This window comes from Corvus hawaiiensis, chromosome Z (genome assembly GCF_020740725.1).
Source record: "Corvus hawaiiensis isolate bCorHaw1 chromosome Z, bCorHaw1.pri.cur, whole genome shotgun sequence".
Taxonomy (NCBI): domain Eukaryota; kingdom Metazoa; phylum Chordata; class Aves; order Passeriformes; family Corvidae; genus Corvus; species Corvus hawaiiensis.
In genome coordinates, this window is record NC_063255.1 from 5159962 (window position 1) to 5177977 (window position 18016).

At 40.1% G+C, this 18016-nt stretch overlaps 2 protein-coding genes across 4 annotated transcripts in view; one reads left to right on the forward strand and one right to left on the reverse strand.

Annotated features, from left to right (window-relative positions):
• NDUFAF2 (NADH:ubiquinone oxidoreductase complex assembly factor 2) overlaps window positions 1-4529 on the reverse strand; it is a 64056-nt gene extending 59527 nt beyond the window's left edge. The window contains exon 1 of the mRNA XM_048291421.1: window positions 4297-4529. Within this exon, the coding sequence (XP_048147378.1) occupies window positions 4297-4423 (127 nt within the window). The 5' untranslated portion in view covers window positions 4424-4529. The remainder of the gene's footprint in view (window positions 1-4296) is intronic.
• Window positions 4530-4642: 113 nt separating this feature from the next.
• The window catches only part of ERCC8 (ERCC excision repair 8, CSA ubiquitin ligase complex subunit), a 31336-nt gene continuing 17962 nt past the window's right edge, over window positions 4643-18016 (forward strand). For 2 of the 3 annotated variants that reach the window (XM_048291372.1, XM_048291371.1), the window contains exons 1-6: window positions 4643-4768; window positions 6797-6892; window positions 7042-7143; window positions 15337-15460; window positions 17024-17105; window positions 17724-17792. In XM_048291372.1, the coding sequence (XP_048147329.1) occupies window positions 4692-4768; window positions 6797-6892; window positions 7042-7143; window positions 15337-15460; window positions 17024-17105; window positions 17724-17792 (550 nt within the window). In that variant the 5' untranslated portion in view covers window positions 4643-4691. The remainder of the gene's footprint in view (window positions 4769-6796; window positions 6893-7041; window positions 7144-15336; window positions 15461-17023; window positions 17106-17723; window positions 17793-18016) is intronic. The other variant, XM_048291373.1, reaches the window with a different exon arrangement.

Here is an 18016-nt window from a genome sequence, read left to right on the forward strand (position 1 = left end):
TTAGTTACCACCACCAAAGGCAGCAACCTTCTGTAATCACTTCACTACTGTCAGAATGAATTTTCTCCTCAGCCACAAGCCTGAGGGAGAATTGGCACTATCCTGCTCTGGAATAGATGAAACTTTGTATCATTTCTATATTGACACTGTAAGGATGGCCATCCACAGAAATAAAGGCACAAATTACAGTGGAAATGAATAACGAGTGTGTGGGGAAATTTAATGGACATAGAATCTCCTACATCCAAGTAACCCCAAACAACAAAGGTCAGGGAGAACTGTATCTTAAAACAATAGTGAACATTCACAAAGAAGTCCATTTTGTAAGGGAAGTGGATGATAGTCTGTCAGCTGGAAATGTAGGAAGCAAATGGGTATCCAAATTAAGAGGTCACAGATATGAAATTTGTAACAGCACAATACTTTGATATATGCTGTACGACAGTAAATTTGTCAGTTGTGTAGATCCATGTTCTCAGAACCCTTTAACCAATAAATTATATGCTTTCTTTTTAAATAAGTATGTCTTCATCCCAGCTGGTCCCCTAGTTGAATTGTATGGCAGTTTGACAGTGACTTGCCATGAAATACTCACAGCTACTTCCCATTTCCTCCTGCACAGTTTGGCCTGCAAATGTAATAAAAATGCTTTATTGTTCTTCATCCAAATGCCTCATAAAAACTTTTGAGTAGTTCTGCCTTTGACAGGCAGCCAGTGGATTCCCTGCATCTGACAGGGTAGCATTTCAGACTACTCCAAGAACAGTTGCTAGCCTCCTATGCATCTGCATAGCAAATTCATAACCCATATTCTTAAATTTTGCACACAAAAAGGTCTAAAAACCATTGAAGTTTGTCCAAGCAGAAAAAAAATTTGATACAAATGTAGCTTCTCAAACCAACAATTTCACATCAGTTTTCACTCACTACCTTGTGAATATACTTAGGAGACACTGCTTCTCAATTTTTCCAGCACTCATACCAGTTCATGACTCACAGAGGTTTTTTTCTTTTGTGGTCACTAAAAACTTATTATTTAGCCCAGGTAATTTATTGCTGTACTTCCTGGTCTTCATCCACATTAAGGTAATTTGTACTTGTTCTTTTAACCACTGGAAGAGGTACAGCTATGAGATGTCCTATGTAAGTTTTCACTGATTCTTCCTAAGACATTCACAGAGTATTTCTTGTCTGTTTTCACAATTTTTTGAAGCCTGATGCTGTTTTCATTCTACTTATTTCCCTCTCTCCTTAATGACTGTTAAAACCCACATCTCATGGTCAAGTATGTCTAACAGTGACTACCAGCAACTACTGCAACACAGGACAAATCAACAGAATAAAAAGCAACATTTGATCACTTTCATAAAAAGAAATCACCATCAATTTCCTGTTAGTGGAAGTCATGCTTCTTTCAGAGTTCTGTCATTCTGCTGATACTGAGGGATTAAGGGTTTTTTTAGATCAAGCTAAAGGACAGTGACAAATATACAGAAAATAAGCAGAATTCTTACAAGTCATATTTTCACAAAATCATAGCAGTAGTATTTCCCACATGAACTCTCCTGTTCTTTAATTACATAAAAAAAGAATAAGGGAGAAATTTCCGACTATGAATAATCTGACACTCACTGACATAGAAGACGTCATCTTATTCCTCAGCATGTCAAATTTCAGATGATTTGTAAAAAGCCTTCTCTTAATTTGATGCCAAAGATGGAAGAGAAGAATGGGAAGAGTGAATTAAACATTAGGCCTTTGCCAGATTCCTTATTCTGCCTTTTAATACACATTTTTTCCCAGATAATATGCATTTGACTGGGTCAAACCAGAGGAATTAAAAAGCTTAAGGGTAAACTGTTAGAAAAAACTACGGTAAGTATGGTTAGGAATTATTAGACATTTTGTAGAAGTTCCAGCTTTTCTCTTTGTTTCAAGACATCTTGCAGAACCTTATGCCATTTAACTGTTTATCCACTTCATTCCCACTTCTGTGCCATTTCCAGCTTGCAATTTATTCTTCATCAGTCATTTTATTTTATTGTTTTATTGAAGTTTTCTACAGGAAGTAGAAGACTATTTTCAACATCAAATAAATGACTGTGAAAAGATAGCAGTGAGAAAGAAAATAGAGAAAAGAGAAGATCCCTCCCTTCTGGTGGCAGTAAAATATTGTGTCAGGGCAAGCTGGTGGTGCAGAATTTTCAACATATCAAGTGAAAGTTAAGCAGAAGAATGAGAGAAAAAAACCTACTAACAGAGGAATACTGATAATTCAGCAGATCTGCATTGTGTGAGCTGTATAACTGAAACAGACTTCAGGCGCAAGAGCCTTAAGATTCACATAAGTACTGTTCTCACAGACTACAGCCAGAGCAGCAAGTGTGGAGCATTTAAGAGCCAGTCCTTCCTGTCAAAGCGAAATTGGAGCAACTTCAGCTGTGGAGTGTAATTCTCAGTATTCTTACAGTCCATCTGAAGAAAAACTGGGAAACACAAGGGCTGCCACAATGTGTTAGATACAACTATTTCAATTCTTTACTAACTTTAAAAGCCTCTTATACTGTGCTCCTGCAGAGTTCAATAGCTACGTTGCACCTCTCCTGTCCTCCTACTGGCACTACACCTAAAGTTCCAAACACAGAGGTAAACCTTAAAGTTGCAGCAGTTGGCTTTCACTGTGAAAGGCATGCCAGCATAAATCCTAATATTGAGAAAAAACTACCACTATTTCTGACAGAAGTAATTTTTAGCTGTTTAATAGGGACTGACACTGCAGCAATCACACAAAAGAACTCTGACTGTAGTTTTCACTGTTTCTTGTTGCTAAAAGACAAAGCCTTTTGTACACTCCTCAATGTCACCATGAACCCCAACAGTGAGAAGAGCAGAAGTTGCAAGCAGGATCAAGAAACCTGGAAGCATATTAACTATAGCAGCACATTAACCCTGAGGAAAAACACACTACTGACAAAAGGATGTTCACAATTTCTTCCCAGATACTTGTCTGACACTTGCTTTAAGTCACTGCCAGTTGTTCAGGAAGTTGCACAGCAAAACAGGTCAGGCCAACTGCTCTGAAGGGAAAATGACTCCAACTGACATTATGTGTTTCTAAAAAGAAGGTGTACTGGTCAAGTAACTATACAGTCTCAGACTTTCTGCTTCTCTTTGTATTCTGAAGAATACCTAGTAAAAATACCTCCACAGTCTCAGGATGCTCTAGCTGATGCAGTTATACAAAAGATGTGCAGTACAGCAAGCAGCTAAACAAGCCTGTGCAGGGAGAGGAAAGAGGACTGTGAAACATTATAGCATGTGCATCTGGCCATCTTCAGGGAACCTGCCTTCCATTATTTATAGATAGTGCAGCATATCCATAGAGAATAAAGGCATCCATAGACAGTAAGCACATCCACACTCCTGGAATAAAGACAGAAACCTAGAAAAGTGTTTTTCTACAGGAGTGGGATGCATGTACATGTAAGAATTAATTTCACAGAATAACATCATCAGTTAGGTTGGAAAAGACCTCTGAGATCATCAAGTGCAACCTATGACCAACACCACCATGTCAACTAAACCACAGCACTAAGTGCCACATCCAGTTGTTTAGTGAACAGTTCCAGGGATGGTGACTCCACCACTTCCCTGGCCGTTCCAAAGTTTAACAGCCCTTTCCATGAAGAAATTCTTCCTGATGTCCAACCTGAACCTCCGTTGGTACAACTTGAGCCCATTTCCTCTTGTCGTGTCACAAGTTGCCCGAGACAGGAGGCTGACCCCTGGCTACAGCCTTCTGTCAGGCAAAAGTCGTAGAGAGCAATAAGGTCACCCCTGAGCCTCCTTTTCTGCGGGATAAACACCCCCAGCTCCCTCAGCTGCTCCTCACAGGTCTTGAGCTCCAGACCCTTCACCAGCTTCACTGCCCTTCTCTGGACTCCAGCTTTTAAAAGCATATGCAGAAGCGCTCTGAATTACCAAGAACAGTAAATAATTACTGCCTGCCTACCAACTTAGTACAGGCTGCGCTCCGAAATCCTCCAGTGATTGGCTTTACGGTTATTATGGCATTAGCCTACTGAGAAACCCGCACGTGTTTCCCGATGCGCGGAACGGGCCCGCCCTCGACTCCCTCGGCAGAGGCACTTTCCTTCCCTTTACTGATCAAGCCACTATTTTTTATCAGCCGCTGTCCAGCCGCCCCGCCGGCTGCGGGTGAGGGGCCGCGCAGGAGGGCGGGGCGCGGCTCCCCCCGCGCCCGCCTGCAGCCGCCAGCGCGGCCCCCGTGCGTACCTGCCCGCCTCTCGTGCTTGGGCACCCGGTAGTACTTGTTGCCAAACTGGTCGGTGCCCACCAGCTCCTTGGTGGGCCCCACGAGGCGCTGCCGCAAAGCGCGGAGTGCCCGCCAGGCGCGGCTCATGCCGGGATCCCGACGGCAAGGCCTCCACCCACAGACACCGAGACGGTGACACGGGACACAGCGCACGCACCGCGCTTCGCCTCCGCCCCCGTCCCGCCTGAGGGCGCCCAGCGCCGCCCCGCCCCGCCCCGCCCGATGCCGCCTATGGGCGTCGGGCGCGCCAGCAACGCTGGTTGCCATTGGCGCGCGCCGGCCCGCCCCGAGCCAATCGCGGCCGCGCCCGCGACAAGATGGCGGCGTGGCGCGGAACGGGCCGGGCGCTCTCGCCATGTTGGGGCTCATGGCTGCTCGCCAGGCCGGGCTGGACGACCCCGCGCGGCTGCGCCGGGCCGAGCGCACCCGGAGGTACCGGGGCCGGGGCGGGTGTCCCTGCGTGGGGAGGCCCTGGAGTGGCAGCCCCTGGCTCCGCCTTGCCGCCGAGCCTCATTTGGCCCGGCCCGCGGTGGGGCGGCCCGGGGCGGGGTGAGGGGCTGCACCGCCGCAGCCCGGCTGTCCGTGGGGGCCGGGGCGGAAGAGCCGTGCAGCCGCCCCAGCCGCTCTCCGTGCCCACCCGCCTCGGAGTGTCCCGTGGGGTTGTGGCGTGCGTGGGTCAGCAGCCCTGCTGTTTGTGTACGGTGTACTCCGCCCTGGGCGGAGCGCACACAGCGCGGTCAGCTGTGCCTCGCTCCCTGCAGCTCGGTGTTACTGCCCTTGCTGTGGGCGCGGTTCCTCCAGGGGGTTCAATCCTCGAGCGGCTGTGCTCCGCTTGTGAGGAAACAGGTGTTTGTAATGCTCATGAGCCCTCATCTGCTCCTCCTTCCTTTTCCCAAGCCCGGCATTTTGGCAGGTTGAAGAAGAGTTAGATGCAGGGGGTTTATTAGCTTCCTAGCAGTTTTTGTGGGAAGTGGTGGCAACACAGACGGATTTGTTAGTACTCCTGCTAAAGGTTATGATGTGATGTTAGTTCAATATCAGAGAATTTACTTTGCAGCTGTATTTCAAGATAAATCCAATAAAGCCTACCTCCCGTTCAGTCACTCACACAATTCCATCAGGAGGATCTGTGTTGGCGACTTACGGCTTTATGGGGCTGTATCATCGTAGAAGAGATATTTAAAATTGAAATGAATTGTGGTTAATTCAGGAAGCTTCTTTCTGGGTGCATTTTGACAACACAATTATGTCCCTCTGTGCCTTCAGCACTCATGTAGCATTCAGTGTTGAGGATAGTAACACCCTGGACAGACTTAACCTTACTTGGATAATTGTCTGCTTAGCATTTCGCTTCCTAAACTTTTAAATTTTGACTTAAAAAAAAAAATCCGTAGTATTAAGTGGATTGTATTTATAGCTGCTTTTTAAAAGTTATATGTTTTAACACATTTCCACGGGGGTATTTCTTGTTTCCTAAAATTTCATCAGGAACTCAAAGGTTTTAAATTGGGTATCTTGTATATGTCAGAATTCTTATTCTAGGTGAATTCTTGTATAACTATATTAAACATGTTTTGAGAGAGCTTAAATGACTTGCTGCTTTTATAGCATGTCTACAGACATGATGTTGGGGACCTGCCCATAGCAACCTAAGGTTCTCACATCAGGATTTTTTGCCCCTCAAGCTGAAGCAAGTAGGGACACTCTGCCTCACAGCTTTTCAGCTGCCTACTTAGTTACGTTTTTGTTGTGGTGGTGGTGTTGTGGTTTGTACAAAGTGGTGCTGTAGAAAGCTCTGATGATCTTGTGAGGCTAAATTTTATACTAGGTAATATGATTTAATGAAGCAGAATATCTCTTTTTTGACTATGTAATATTGGCATATTTAAAAATACAAGCTAAGAATTGCAGGTCAGAAAAGGTTGTCTTGGAAGCTTCGTCATTGAGGGTAGCCTAGTTTTTTTTTAAGGTTGCAGAAAATGTAGCATACAAACTTCGTTTCATTAAAGGAAATACTGTAAACTTGATTAACTAAATCTATTTGTCCACTAGGTGTCCGTAGTTCCAAGCAGGATGAAGCTTGAAAGGCTGCTACATGGTGAAGCTTCAAAGTAGCCAGTATTTGTTGTGATTACAAGGTTCTTAATGATTCTTTTTCTCAGTGCTGTCAAATTACATTCCAGGTTTTGCTTAATGTGTTGACCCCAAGAGCAGCTCCGCTTTTTCTTTGAGCCTGTTTTACATATTTGTTTCTCTTACCTTCCAAACAACAAAGTATTTTTTCTGCCAACTTCACAAGACTTATTTCTATCACCGTATCATGTAGTTTTGCAAAAAAAAAAAAAAAAAAAAAGCAAGGATGAGTTAAATGTAACTAGGTTTCAGCTGTTTAGAACTACATAGTAGCATTTGATAATTCTGTTCTTGTTCATCTCTCTTTCTTCCTTTTTTTGTGGGTAGGGTCCTAAGTTTGGAATTAAATAAAGATAGAGATGTGGAAAGAATACATGGAAGTGGTATTAACGCCCTCGATATTGAGCCTGTTGAGGGAAGATAGTAAGTATATACTTTACTTGGTAAAAGGGTACATAAGTAATTCACTGTGTTGTGGTACTATGGATTTGTTTTCTTGTTTAACACACTATTACATTGAGCATATTGAGATTATGAGTGTTTAAACTTTTGTGTCTTATTAACACTTTCAGCATGTTATCTGGTGGATCAGATGGTGTTATTGTACTTTATGACCTTGAAAACTTGAGCAGGAAACCAAGTTACACATGTAAAGCACTTTTTACTGTTGGAAGGTAAGTACTCCAAAAGTCTTTTAACGAAGTATATACCCCTTGTGTGGCAAGAATTAAACCTGCAAATTAATGTCTGTTCTTATTTCTAGGATAAAAGGGCTGTAGAAAATAGTGCCAGAAATCTTTGAAGGCTAGTTGCAAAGATTGTTTCTTAATTTGTCTACTCTAATAGTTAAAATATATGTACAGTGACTCTGATGTTGTTTGAGCAAATCTATAGGAGTTTCAAAAGTTAAAATGAAGGACAACAATTGTACTCATATGGAAACTAAAGTTAGACAGTTTTACATTGCTGTAGACACCACAAAAAAAAGTCACACCTAGTACTCTAACTTCGTATTTTAACACTAGAAAAAGAAGACACGGGGAAAAAAAAGAAAACCCAAACCTTCCTCTAGTTCATAATTTTTCACCTGTGCGTTTTCTTATTGTTTCATGTTGAAATTTGGTGCCTCTATGCCAGTAACTGAGAAAGACATTTTGGTACTGCTGTAGAAATATTCCATGTACTCCCCAAATATATATAATGCATGTATTTGAGTAAATATACTTCTAAGAAGAAGAATTACTTGCATAATCCCGTTCATCTGTTCAGAAAAAAATCTAATACCTATTTGCAATTGTTTATTTTCCCTCTCTCTGTTTCCAGCTTTCCTAGTAGCTTTTTTTAGTTTATCAGGTGTTCAGCAGGTACAGAAGTGATTTATACAGAACTTCTTAAGAACATGTTTGAATGAAGACAAATATGTTACTGAAAAAATTGGATGTATTTTTCTAAAGAACAGGGTACCACCATGCTGTGTGTAATCTTTATAAAGAGTCAAAGTCTTTATTGATTTGTCAGGCTGTCCCTGCAGGCAATACAAATTTTTCCATTATAGACATTAAGTCTTCTAGCAAAAGCTGGTTTTTCCTTTATTTGGTTAGTAGGGTTATCTAGTAGATTAGAACTTCATGTAAGACTCACAGTAAGAGATATTCTACTTTGTAAAAGTTTGGTAGCTGCATTTTCCCCTTATTTTTTCCCAGTCTACAAATTATTTGAAGTCTAAGAGTCAGAGTCATCAGGAGTCAGATACACAACAGCAGAACAGATTTGTAACAATAAAAGGCCTTAACAATATCTAGGACCATAAGAAAGAAAAAGGCTAATAGAACATACATCACCACCAATGGATAGGAACAGAATCTACTGCTGCATTTTGTAAGTGTTGATGGCTGGGCTTCTTGCACAAGCCTATTTTGAATTGTATTTAAGAACATATAGTGACTGTACATCCCCAAATCTCAAAACTGAAATGAATTCTGAAACAGATGCAGCAAATTGAAGAAATTCATGCTAAGAAGGTACAACATAAAAGCTGTCAAATCTGTGCTAAAATAATGGCATCATTAACTTCAATTAGGTCAGTAGAAATATTCCATCCTTGAAGATTCTGTTTAGGAGCATTGTTAGTTGGTAGTCTAGTTTTTGGCTAGGTGCTAATTTGCATAGATGCATCTTTTATTTCTTACCAGTTGAGGCATAAATTTTATTAGTAGAATTGGATTTTGTGTGACACTGTTCTAAATGACAGGCTTATGATTATTATTGCTTAAATTACCTTAGTAGGTTTCTTGCCTCAGTTATTTACTCCTAGTATTCTTCAAGTTTCCTAGTATGTTTCAAATACTTACTGTAGCTAATTAGCTACAGTTTATATATAGCTTCAGATATTTGGAATATTACTCAGAGTTCTTGACATAATAAATGGATTTATACTTAAGAAACACTTTCCCTCTGACTGTCTGGTTCCTATCTTTGAAGGATATAGTAGTGCTGACATGTTGTGAAAGTTTGTCTGTCTTCCAAGTTTGCAGGGCAGAACATAGGTCTGGTCTCAAAGTTGCTTAAAGAATAAGTTCTGCTAGAGGTTCTGCTCTTTAAAGGTGTTTCTGCATAGACCCTAAACTGGACTTGCTGATGATCCAATAGTTTAGAACACCAAAAGAGATAATTCCTACAGGTGGTAGGCTGTGATTTACCCTGTGTTTCTCATCTAGAATATAGGGCCACTCTTGCAGATTAAAAAAAAAAACAAACCTTTCCCTGTTTTCCTGGGAATCAGCACAGAGAGTTTTAACTGGTTTCATATGATTCATGTTGGCCTGTGACAAAAACTGGCATTTGAGAGTAATGAAACAGTACCCGTTTCTAGATAATATACATAATATACAGATAATCTTTAAGGTAGTCTCTACTACTCAAAACATGTCTAGGAAGAATGAATGACAATGGCCTTACTATCCACAGAATTAATTCTGTATTTGTCTTTGGCAGAAAAGGCTGGGATATTTTGAGAAATGGGTGAAAATACTTTAGATGGAATGAACTGGGAATACTGTACATCCTGAGACATGAAACTAGGCTGAATGGCGTGTAGCCACTACTAAGTTTAGCCAGATCAAAGGTGATTCCTGCAGAGCTACTGAAGAGTTTTTTAGTTCATTCCTCATCCCTGTGGATTATGGTAGAACTGATTGTTCTGGTGCAGAGGTGAACACAGTCCAGTGCTGTGCGCTTACCATTATTGTAACTGGATAATTAGTTCCATGGGTTTAGATTTTTCTGCACAGTGCATAGAAATCCCTCTCCAGGAGTAAGCTTGCTCTGAGTCAGGCTTGATTTCCTGGCTCTGCAGGTCATCAAGATTTTTAGTTTGACTTCTGCCATGGTTTAACCCCAGCCAGCAACCAAGTTCTGCACAGGTGCTTGCTCACTCCCCTACCAGTGGGATCAGGGAGAGAATCGTAAGGGTAAAAGCTAGAAAACTCCTGGGTTGAGATAGTTTAATACAGAAAGCAAAAGCTGCAAACACAAGCAAAACAAGGACTTAATTCACCGCTTCAGCCATCTCCAGGAAAGCAGGGCCCCATCACACATAATGGTCTCTCGGGAAGACAAATGACATAATTCCAAACATGTCTCCCCCTTTTTCCTTCTTTCCCTCAGCTTTATATACTGAGCTTGATGTTACGTGGTCTGGAATATCCCTTTGGTCAGTTGGGGTCATCTGTCCCAGCTGTGTCTACTCCCAGGCACCCTCAGCCCCCTCACCAGCATGTCAGCATGAAAAGCAGAAAAGGCCTTGGCTCTGTGTAAGCCCTGCTTAGCAATAACAAAAGCATCTCTATGTTACCAGCTCTGTCCAGCACAAATCTAAAATGCATCCCATGGTAGGCACTGTGAAGAAAATTGTTTCTACTCTAGCCAAAACCAGCACACCTCCCTGAAGAATAAATGCATGAAATCTGTTGACTTTTAGCACTGTGCCAGAGTAACAGGCCATTCTAGGGTATGCCTCAGAGATGGAGGAGCAATGCAGAAATCATTAAACTAAGCTCAAAAGTCACTCAATACCTCTTGCTTAGTATTGTCAGTGCTGGCTTCAGGTAACTCTCCTTAAAGGTGTCTTTTCGTTTGTAGCAACCCAAGTGACCAGAAAGGTTTATTAGCTCAGATTAAATCAGGTCTATAGATGTCATGTAGAAAGGGAAGATTTCCTCAACTCCTCGTGTTAGATTAGTCTGTCAGTGCCCTGGGAAAGCTAAGATCTTTGTGCCCAACCAGCCCCTCAGCACACTGTTACAGGGACCCTTCACTGAGCAGTCCTGCTGGATCGGGGAGTGGTTCAATGGCCTTGTTCAGGGACACACACCAACAGCATAAGAGAGACACCTCACTGGGGCTTCCCACTTTATTTGAGTATATTACCCACTGCCAGAGACTGCCAGTGTCCATGAAGGACTCACTAACTGTGGAATAACATTCTTTATTAATAAGAGAAAATTGTGACAGGTTAAGGTTGAAGGCCTGCCAGTCGATGTTTCTGACTGAAAACATGTTCAGACCAATATACAGACAAGATTTAATTCCTACTAAAGCGCGCATAGAGTAAGGTTCTTACCAACAGGTGTCCCTCTGGGGAAGAAGAGACGGATCACTGTGTTTGTTAACTGATCCCAGAAGTTATGATGGAATCTTCCTCAGCTTTTCACCATTCTTGACTTACTTCTATACTATTCCATTATGTTTAGTTGGAGCTTGAGTTACTGTACCTTTGCTACTGATTGGTGTAAAATTCTCTCCCTTTCCTCTTAAAGATACAGTCAATCAAAGGCAGAGTGCGTGCTCGATGAGGGTCAATCTTACCTTGGGGGTGGGTAACTTGGAATTAGCTCAGTTGATTAGAGCATGGTGCTAATAATGCCAGGGTTCTGGGTTTGATTCCTGTATCGGTTGTTCACTTAAGAGTTGGACTTGATGATCCTTATGTCTTCCAATTCAGAATATTCTGTGATTCTGAACTTTGGGATAGAGGTCTGTGTTAGTATTACAATTAAATGATAATGAACCAAGTTCATCCAAGGTGGGTGATTTCACCACAGTTGCTGGTTCAGCAGCAAGACATCTTCTCCTATCTCCCTTGGTGGACAGGTGCTATGTGGTTTATCAGCTAGAAAGTACCCCTCCCTGCACGGAGTTCAACAGTGCCTGGCCATGGTGTCTTGTCTCCATCCCCCATTTCATGCTGCTTAGCAGGTGCTTGAGGTTGCAGATTGTGTGTATGGAGAATCATTGTGGAATAGCTTTCAGTCATGCTCACCACATTCCATCCAGAAGCAAATGCACTTGACCCTATAATTCCCGTATCATTGTAACTTCTGTTAGGATGTCAATGTGACTTCTCAGTTTCCTCTAATTTTACCCCCAGCCATTTTTCCACATAATCCACCCATGACTAGTCACTCAAGCTTCACAATATCCAAATAGAATCTGAGAATGTTTCACACTTTTATGCAGTGTGGATCATCTAATATGTTTCTAGGGTGTGGTTATCTGGTATTAGTGGGGATAGCAAATAGGCGAATGGTTTCATAATCATCCAAACCTTAACATACAATATAAGTATTAGAACAAAAAGCAAAAGAGTTACCATCAACAAAACGACAACAGAGTGAAGCACTCTGTTGAGAATTCTGGTAGCTGTTAGTGACCATCCAAAAAGGGTGTCCCACCACTGGTGTTCTCCATCTTTCTTCACCTACTCCATCACATAATTTATTTCTTCCACATGGTTATGGACAGCAAATGAAGCCTGTTGTCCAGATAGACTTCATTTTTTTGGATTTGTTTTCAACTAGCAGCTCAGGTCTTTGTGCTGTAACAATTTCTTTACCAGCATGAGGTTCATACCAATGGGAGTAAGCTGCAATCTTGAATCAGAGTATAATTAGATTCTAATATTTTAATAGGATACAGTAGGAGCTGATTAACTAAAATTACGTTCCATAATGTTGGCAAAGTTATAGCACAATATTAGAGTGATTACTTGTATCTACAATAATGTTATCCACAAATTGAAAATCACAAGAGGGTCTCATACAAGCTCATCCTTTACCAATATACACAGTTTCCAAGTTTTCATTAGGATGAATCTCAAAATGAGAAATATATTGCTCGATGTCAAGACAAATGTCTTGGGTTTTGATGGTGTTACGTTCACAAATGTATCCTTGTTGCTCTCCTGCAATGCTCATGTTGGCATCAGTAGTCTCCCATTTATTTCCATCTTTTTAGGTCCATACTCTCTACTCCAGAGGATGAGTATAGTTCTATTGTGGTTTAATCCTAATGCAATGACTTGGGTATATATCATATAGTGAAGCATTATGTATTGTTAACACAAAAGCTGTGGCTGTGCTGCTGATGGGACCACAGGTAAAATTGACTAAGTACCAGCAGAACTGGAATTTCTTTTGAGATTCAGTTGTATTATCCCAAATTACCTCTCAAATTTCAATAGGTAATGGTTTCTTCACCTTCCCTTATGATTGTAGCTGTCATCAATTGCATCCACAGTTGAGCTTGGATAGAAGTAAGAGCTAAAGAAACATTGATTTGGACTATGCTAAGTGCATCTGTGATCAATTGATGGTCTTCTTCATTAACCCCCTCCCACTGAGGTAATATATCCATTTGAAACGATTGATTAGTTCCCAAAGCCAAAAAGGAAGATCACAGAGGGTGTTTCAGTTTATTTAAGTCACTACTTACTGTAACTAGTTTTGTTCCTTAATAAATCAGAGTCTATGCCATTTAGAACTTCCCATCCTCTTCCCAGGACTTCAGTCACATCCCTCCTGGTTTGCCTGGAAGAAATGAGGGTTTGTTTATGCAAACATGCTGTCCATCCTGCATAAGAGGTTTTCAGGAGCAGTGAGCAAGCTGGTTGGATTGGAAACATTATTCTGCATCAACAGATCGTTGGGTTAAATAACATTTACTGTTGATCTGTATTCTTGACTAAGTAGGAACCAATGTTATAGGTGTGAGGAGGCAGTTTGATAGAAGGCTGGGGCTCAGTTGTTAAAAATGACGCTTCAGCAGTTTTGAATTGAAGGCCCTAGTTCAATCAAGAGTTCGGGTCTGTTCAAAGACAAATCACAAGTGTTGGATGGGATATTTTACAGGTATGCCAACACTCAGAAGAACAAGTATGTATGTTTTTTTCCCTTCAGCATAAGTCACTACACTTTGACATAGCTTACAACAGTATGTAAGACTGTTGTCATGCATTTAGTTATTTTGAATTCAGCATCCTATTGGGATGATGTCTCCTTTAATTCCTTTCAGAGGTGAAAGGTGTTGATTTTCGTTCTCTTCTGTGATGACCCACTCCTTCCTATAAAAGGTAGTGTTATGCAGTGCTGCTGTAGACAAATTTAGGCCAGGCATAGGTACATCCCGAAGTCATAGTCTTGTATCCATGGCAGTACTGAAGATCTACATCTCTGTTTGCATGATCCCCTCCAATACTTACTGCTTGTTGAGGCCAGGACACTTGAGAGAACAATGCAGAGGTAAGAGCTGAAGCAAAGAATTCTCGTGAGCCCTTTTCTAGCTGCAGTTGAACTGTTTTGTCGTAAGTACTGCATTTAGCTGGGATGGAGTTAATTTTCTTCATAGTAGTTTGTATGGTACTATGTTTTGGACTTGTAACCAGTCTTGATAATGCACTGATGTTTTAATGGGTGCTGAACAGTGCTTGGTAGTGTCAAGGCATTCACCATTCATCACTTTGCCCCTTCAGGGGGTGGACAATAGGCTGTGAGGAAATATAGCTGAAACATCTGACTCAGATTAACCGGAGACATATTGATATTCCATACCGTAAAATGTCACGTGTAGCAGTTTAAGCCTATGGTGAGGGATTACCTTTGCATCGCTTCACTGGCTGGGTTTTTGTTTTGGTTTTTTTTTATTTTCCTGGGGGAGTAGGGTTTGTTTTGATTTGTTCCCTTTTATTTATTAAAAAATGTTTATCTCAATCCACAACTTTTCACACCTTTGCCACTTGAATGCTCTCTCTCATCCCATTGCAGAAGGTAGAGTGAGCAAACAGCTGGTTTTGGGCCCCTGAAGCTGGATCCATGTGAATCCAGCTCAGATAGGAGTGGTCTACCAGGTATTTGAATGACATGTATTATTCGGACCCTGGTCAGTTGAGTCTGTATCCTGGAGCTGTCAAAATTGGCTCTGCTGTCTGTTCTTTGTACCACAGTTAATTATTAATTATATTGCATTCTGTAAATATCCACAGTTCAGTCAAACGTTTCCTATTGTTCTTCCTCTTTCATTTCTGAATGCAAATATAAGTTACTCTCAGTAACTTAGCCTACTGCTCTCTGGTGACTTTGGCAGACAGGGATTGCCAATAACTATGTAGCTGTAATTATTCACTAATACTAATGAATTTTTTGAACTGTATACGTGATTGTATTTTTCAGTGGATCCATTTCTAAGAAGCATAAATGGTTTGTAGTGTTAGGCCTTCACATTTAACATTAGATCTGTAAACATGGCAACTTAAACACTTCAAAAGACACTTTTTATGCTTCAGTCTCGAGTGTCTAGATACATGCTATGGTTACCATATTTTGAAAAGGTAATGATCTGTGGTTTCTTGAAATGAAGACTCTTCAAAGTAATTAGTATTAGTTGAATGAAAATCAAGCCAACAAAAGTATTGTTCTTGAAAACTTCAGGACAAATTTTAAAAAATGTTTATGTTTTCAACTTGTCAAATACCAAGACAACTACAAGATGATTATCAAAACTCTAACCAGTTGGAATATTTTCCTTGATTTTAGGAGTCATCCTGATGTACATAAATTCAGTGTGGAGACAGTCCAGTGGTATCCTCATGACACAGGCATGTTTACATCCAGCTCATTTGATAAAACCTTGAAAATATGGGATACAAATACTTTACAAGTAAGAGAGAGTTTCTACAGCTTGCAGCCTTCTTTGTGTACATGTTATTCATTGCATATCTGAAGTTCTCCCAGAGCTGAACAGGACTATGCATCCAGAAGATGAAAACCAACCACCTGTTAGAACTGTGGGCGGAGCAGCAGGGTGGTGTGGTCCTGGCATTCGTGTACACACCTTGGTGTGTACTTGCCCATTTCTGAAGACCTGAATGGCTAAACCGTAGGAGAGCTTGGAACCCTTGGGACAGTTCCTTTCTGCTTTTGCTGTGAGGAAGAATAGAGCTAGTTGAATTTTTGCTGGGTAAACTTTCCAGCAAGGTCTAATCTGCAGTTCATTCGTGGGGTTTGTTGAGTCTAATGGCAGTGTGCAGCAAGGTGACTTATTTTGAGTAATCAGTGTCTAATAACCAGTGCTTTTGAAGCACTGGTCTTGGCATGCAGGATCCAGGTCCAGAATTCTGCTGTTTTAAGCACTATAGACACCATTTCTAAAAATCAGTAGAGAATGAGAGAAACCATTAAAAATATGCTAACCAATGTAACTGACATTAATAAAGTAAACAGATTATTTAGGAATTTATGCTGCTTTGACTGACTAATCCTCATATCTTCTGTTGAACTGTGAATTCATGACTGCAGTTTGTCCTGTTCCCTATGAATGTATTAATGAACTTACATTGATATTATTTGCTGTGTCAGGCATAGTGAAATAATTTTTTTTGAAAGGAGATATGTCATCCTAGGGACATAATAAAGGACAAAATTTTACCCCTTTTTTTTTTGTTTCTTTCTTTTTTTTTTTTTTAATTGTGAGATATGAAGCTATGCTTGCAGTTGCTAAATCTTCTCATAAACAATTAAGTCTTATGTTTCCAGATAGTTCTGCAAGCATCCCTTGAAAGACATAGTGTACATGTAAAGGTTATTAAATGACCTGTTCTGCCACCAAATGGTGTTTTTGAAAGTACAGATGACTCAGTTTTAAGAGATTTTTCATATACAGTATTTTAGAATGAGACAACAAAAGCAGTTTACCTGGAAGCAATTGTACTTATCAAAGTAAATATTAAAGTTTATTAAAGTAAATATGTTCCATTAATTTTAAATACTCATAAGGCAGATAGTTTTATGTGGAAGTGTTTTATTTTTTTTTGGAATTGAAAATAGTGTGTGGTATTTGTGAATGACAAGGGGCTCTAAACTTCGTTTTAAGTGCCTTCTTCCGGTTGACTCTATTTCCATACTACAACCTTTTTGTTTACTTACTAGTTTTATTAATTTTTGATAACTGTAACAATTTCCATTCACACTTCTCATTAGCCAATTTTCTTGGTCTTTCTTTTGGGTTGTCTCTGAGCTCTGGTGTTGTCCTACTGTTGGAAACAGACTTACTTTGGGATGTTTGTGTGATCTGGTTTCTAACCAGGAGAGTTATTATTATTACTATGTAAATAGTAGTAATTGTATTAGTCTTACTTGTAGCTGTTACTTGAAAAATAATGGTGAGCATTTACATTCTGCTAATATACTTGCATTGTCATTAATTTGATGTTTTTATTATCAGCCTGCAGATATATTTCACTTTGAGGGAACAGTCTATAGCCATCACATGTCTCCAGTTGCTAGAAAGCATTGTTTAATAGCAGGTATGTATCTGTTTTAAAGATATAGATATGGATAGATAAGGTTTATAGTAATAAGTAATACTCACTTGGGTTTTTTTCCCCTGCTCTGTCTTATTTTTACATAAATCAAGTCTTCATAAGATGTAAGTTCGCTGATAAAAGAAAACATTATCCATTAGTTGGATGATGTCAGTGAGAGTATCGTATTTGTTCTTCTGAAATAATGCATCAATAATTCTCCTTACTGATAAAATTCTTAGCTATAATTAGATTCTTTCATTGCATAAGTTAGCATTTAAAGGTTATTAAATCCAAATATAGTAAATTGTGTAAATAGATCTGTGTATTGCTTACATGTACGCAGTTTAACTATGTTTAGCAAAAAAATATTGGAGAAGGTATTTTTAAGTTTCCTAAGTATGGTCCTGTCTACCTCCAGTTTCTAAATTTTGTTTGTTACATGGTAAATTTGTTTGATCTAAAAATGCAAATCTATTAATAGAAGCACTGCTCTGACTGAATGAGCAGTTATGCAGCTAGCAATTTTCTTCTATTTTTTTGTCATTGCTAAGATTTTTTTGTTGTTGTTCTCTCAAATGCAGGGGAGTTCTTTAGCTGTCTTTGTTTCTCTTGTTACAGTTGGTACCAAAAGCCCCAAAGTACAGCTCTGTGACTTGAAGTCTGGATCCAGTTCTCACATTCTGCAGGGTACTTTTTAGTCTGAAACATAAATGTTAAACAATAACTACTTTGAGTAAAAACAAATCCAGTAAAGAAACACTGTATACAATGTATTCTTTGTCAATAACGTGACTAATTTATTTATAGCCAGTTGTGAAAGTTACACAGTGGCAAAAGGTTCTTTTGGATGTTTTTCTAGTGCTAATGAATTGCAGAATACAAACATTAATCAATGAGCAGTTACTACAGAT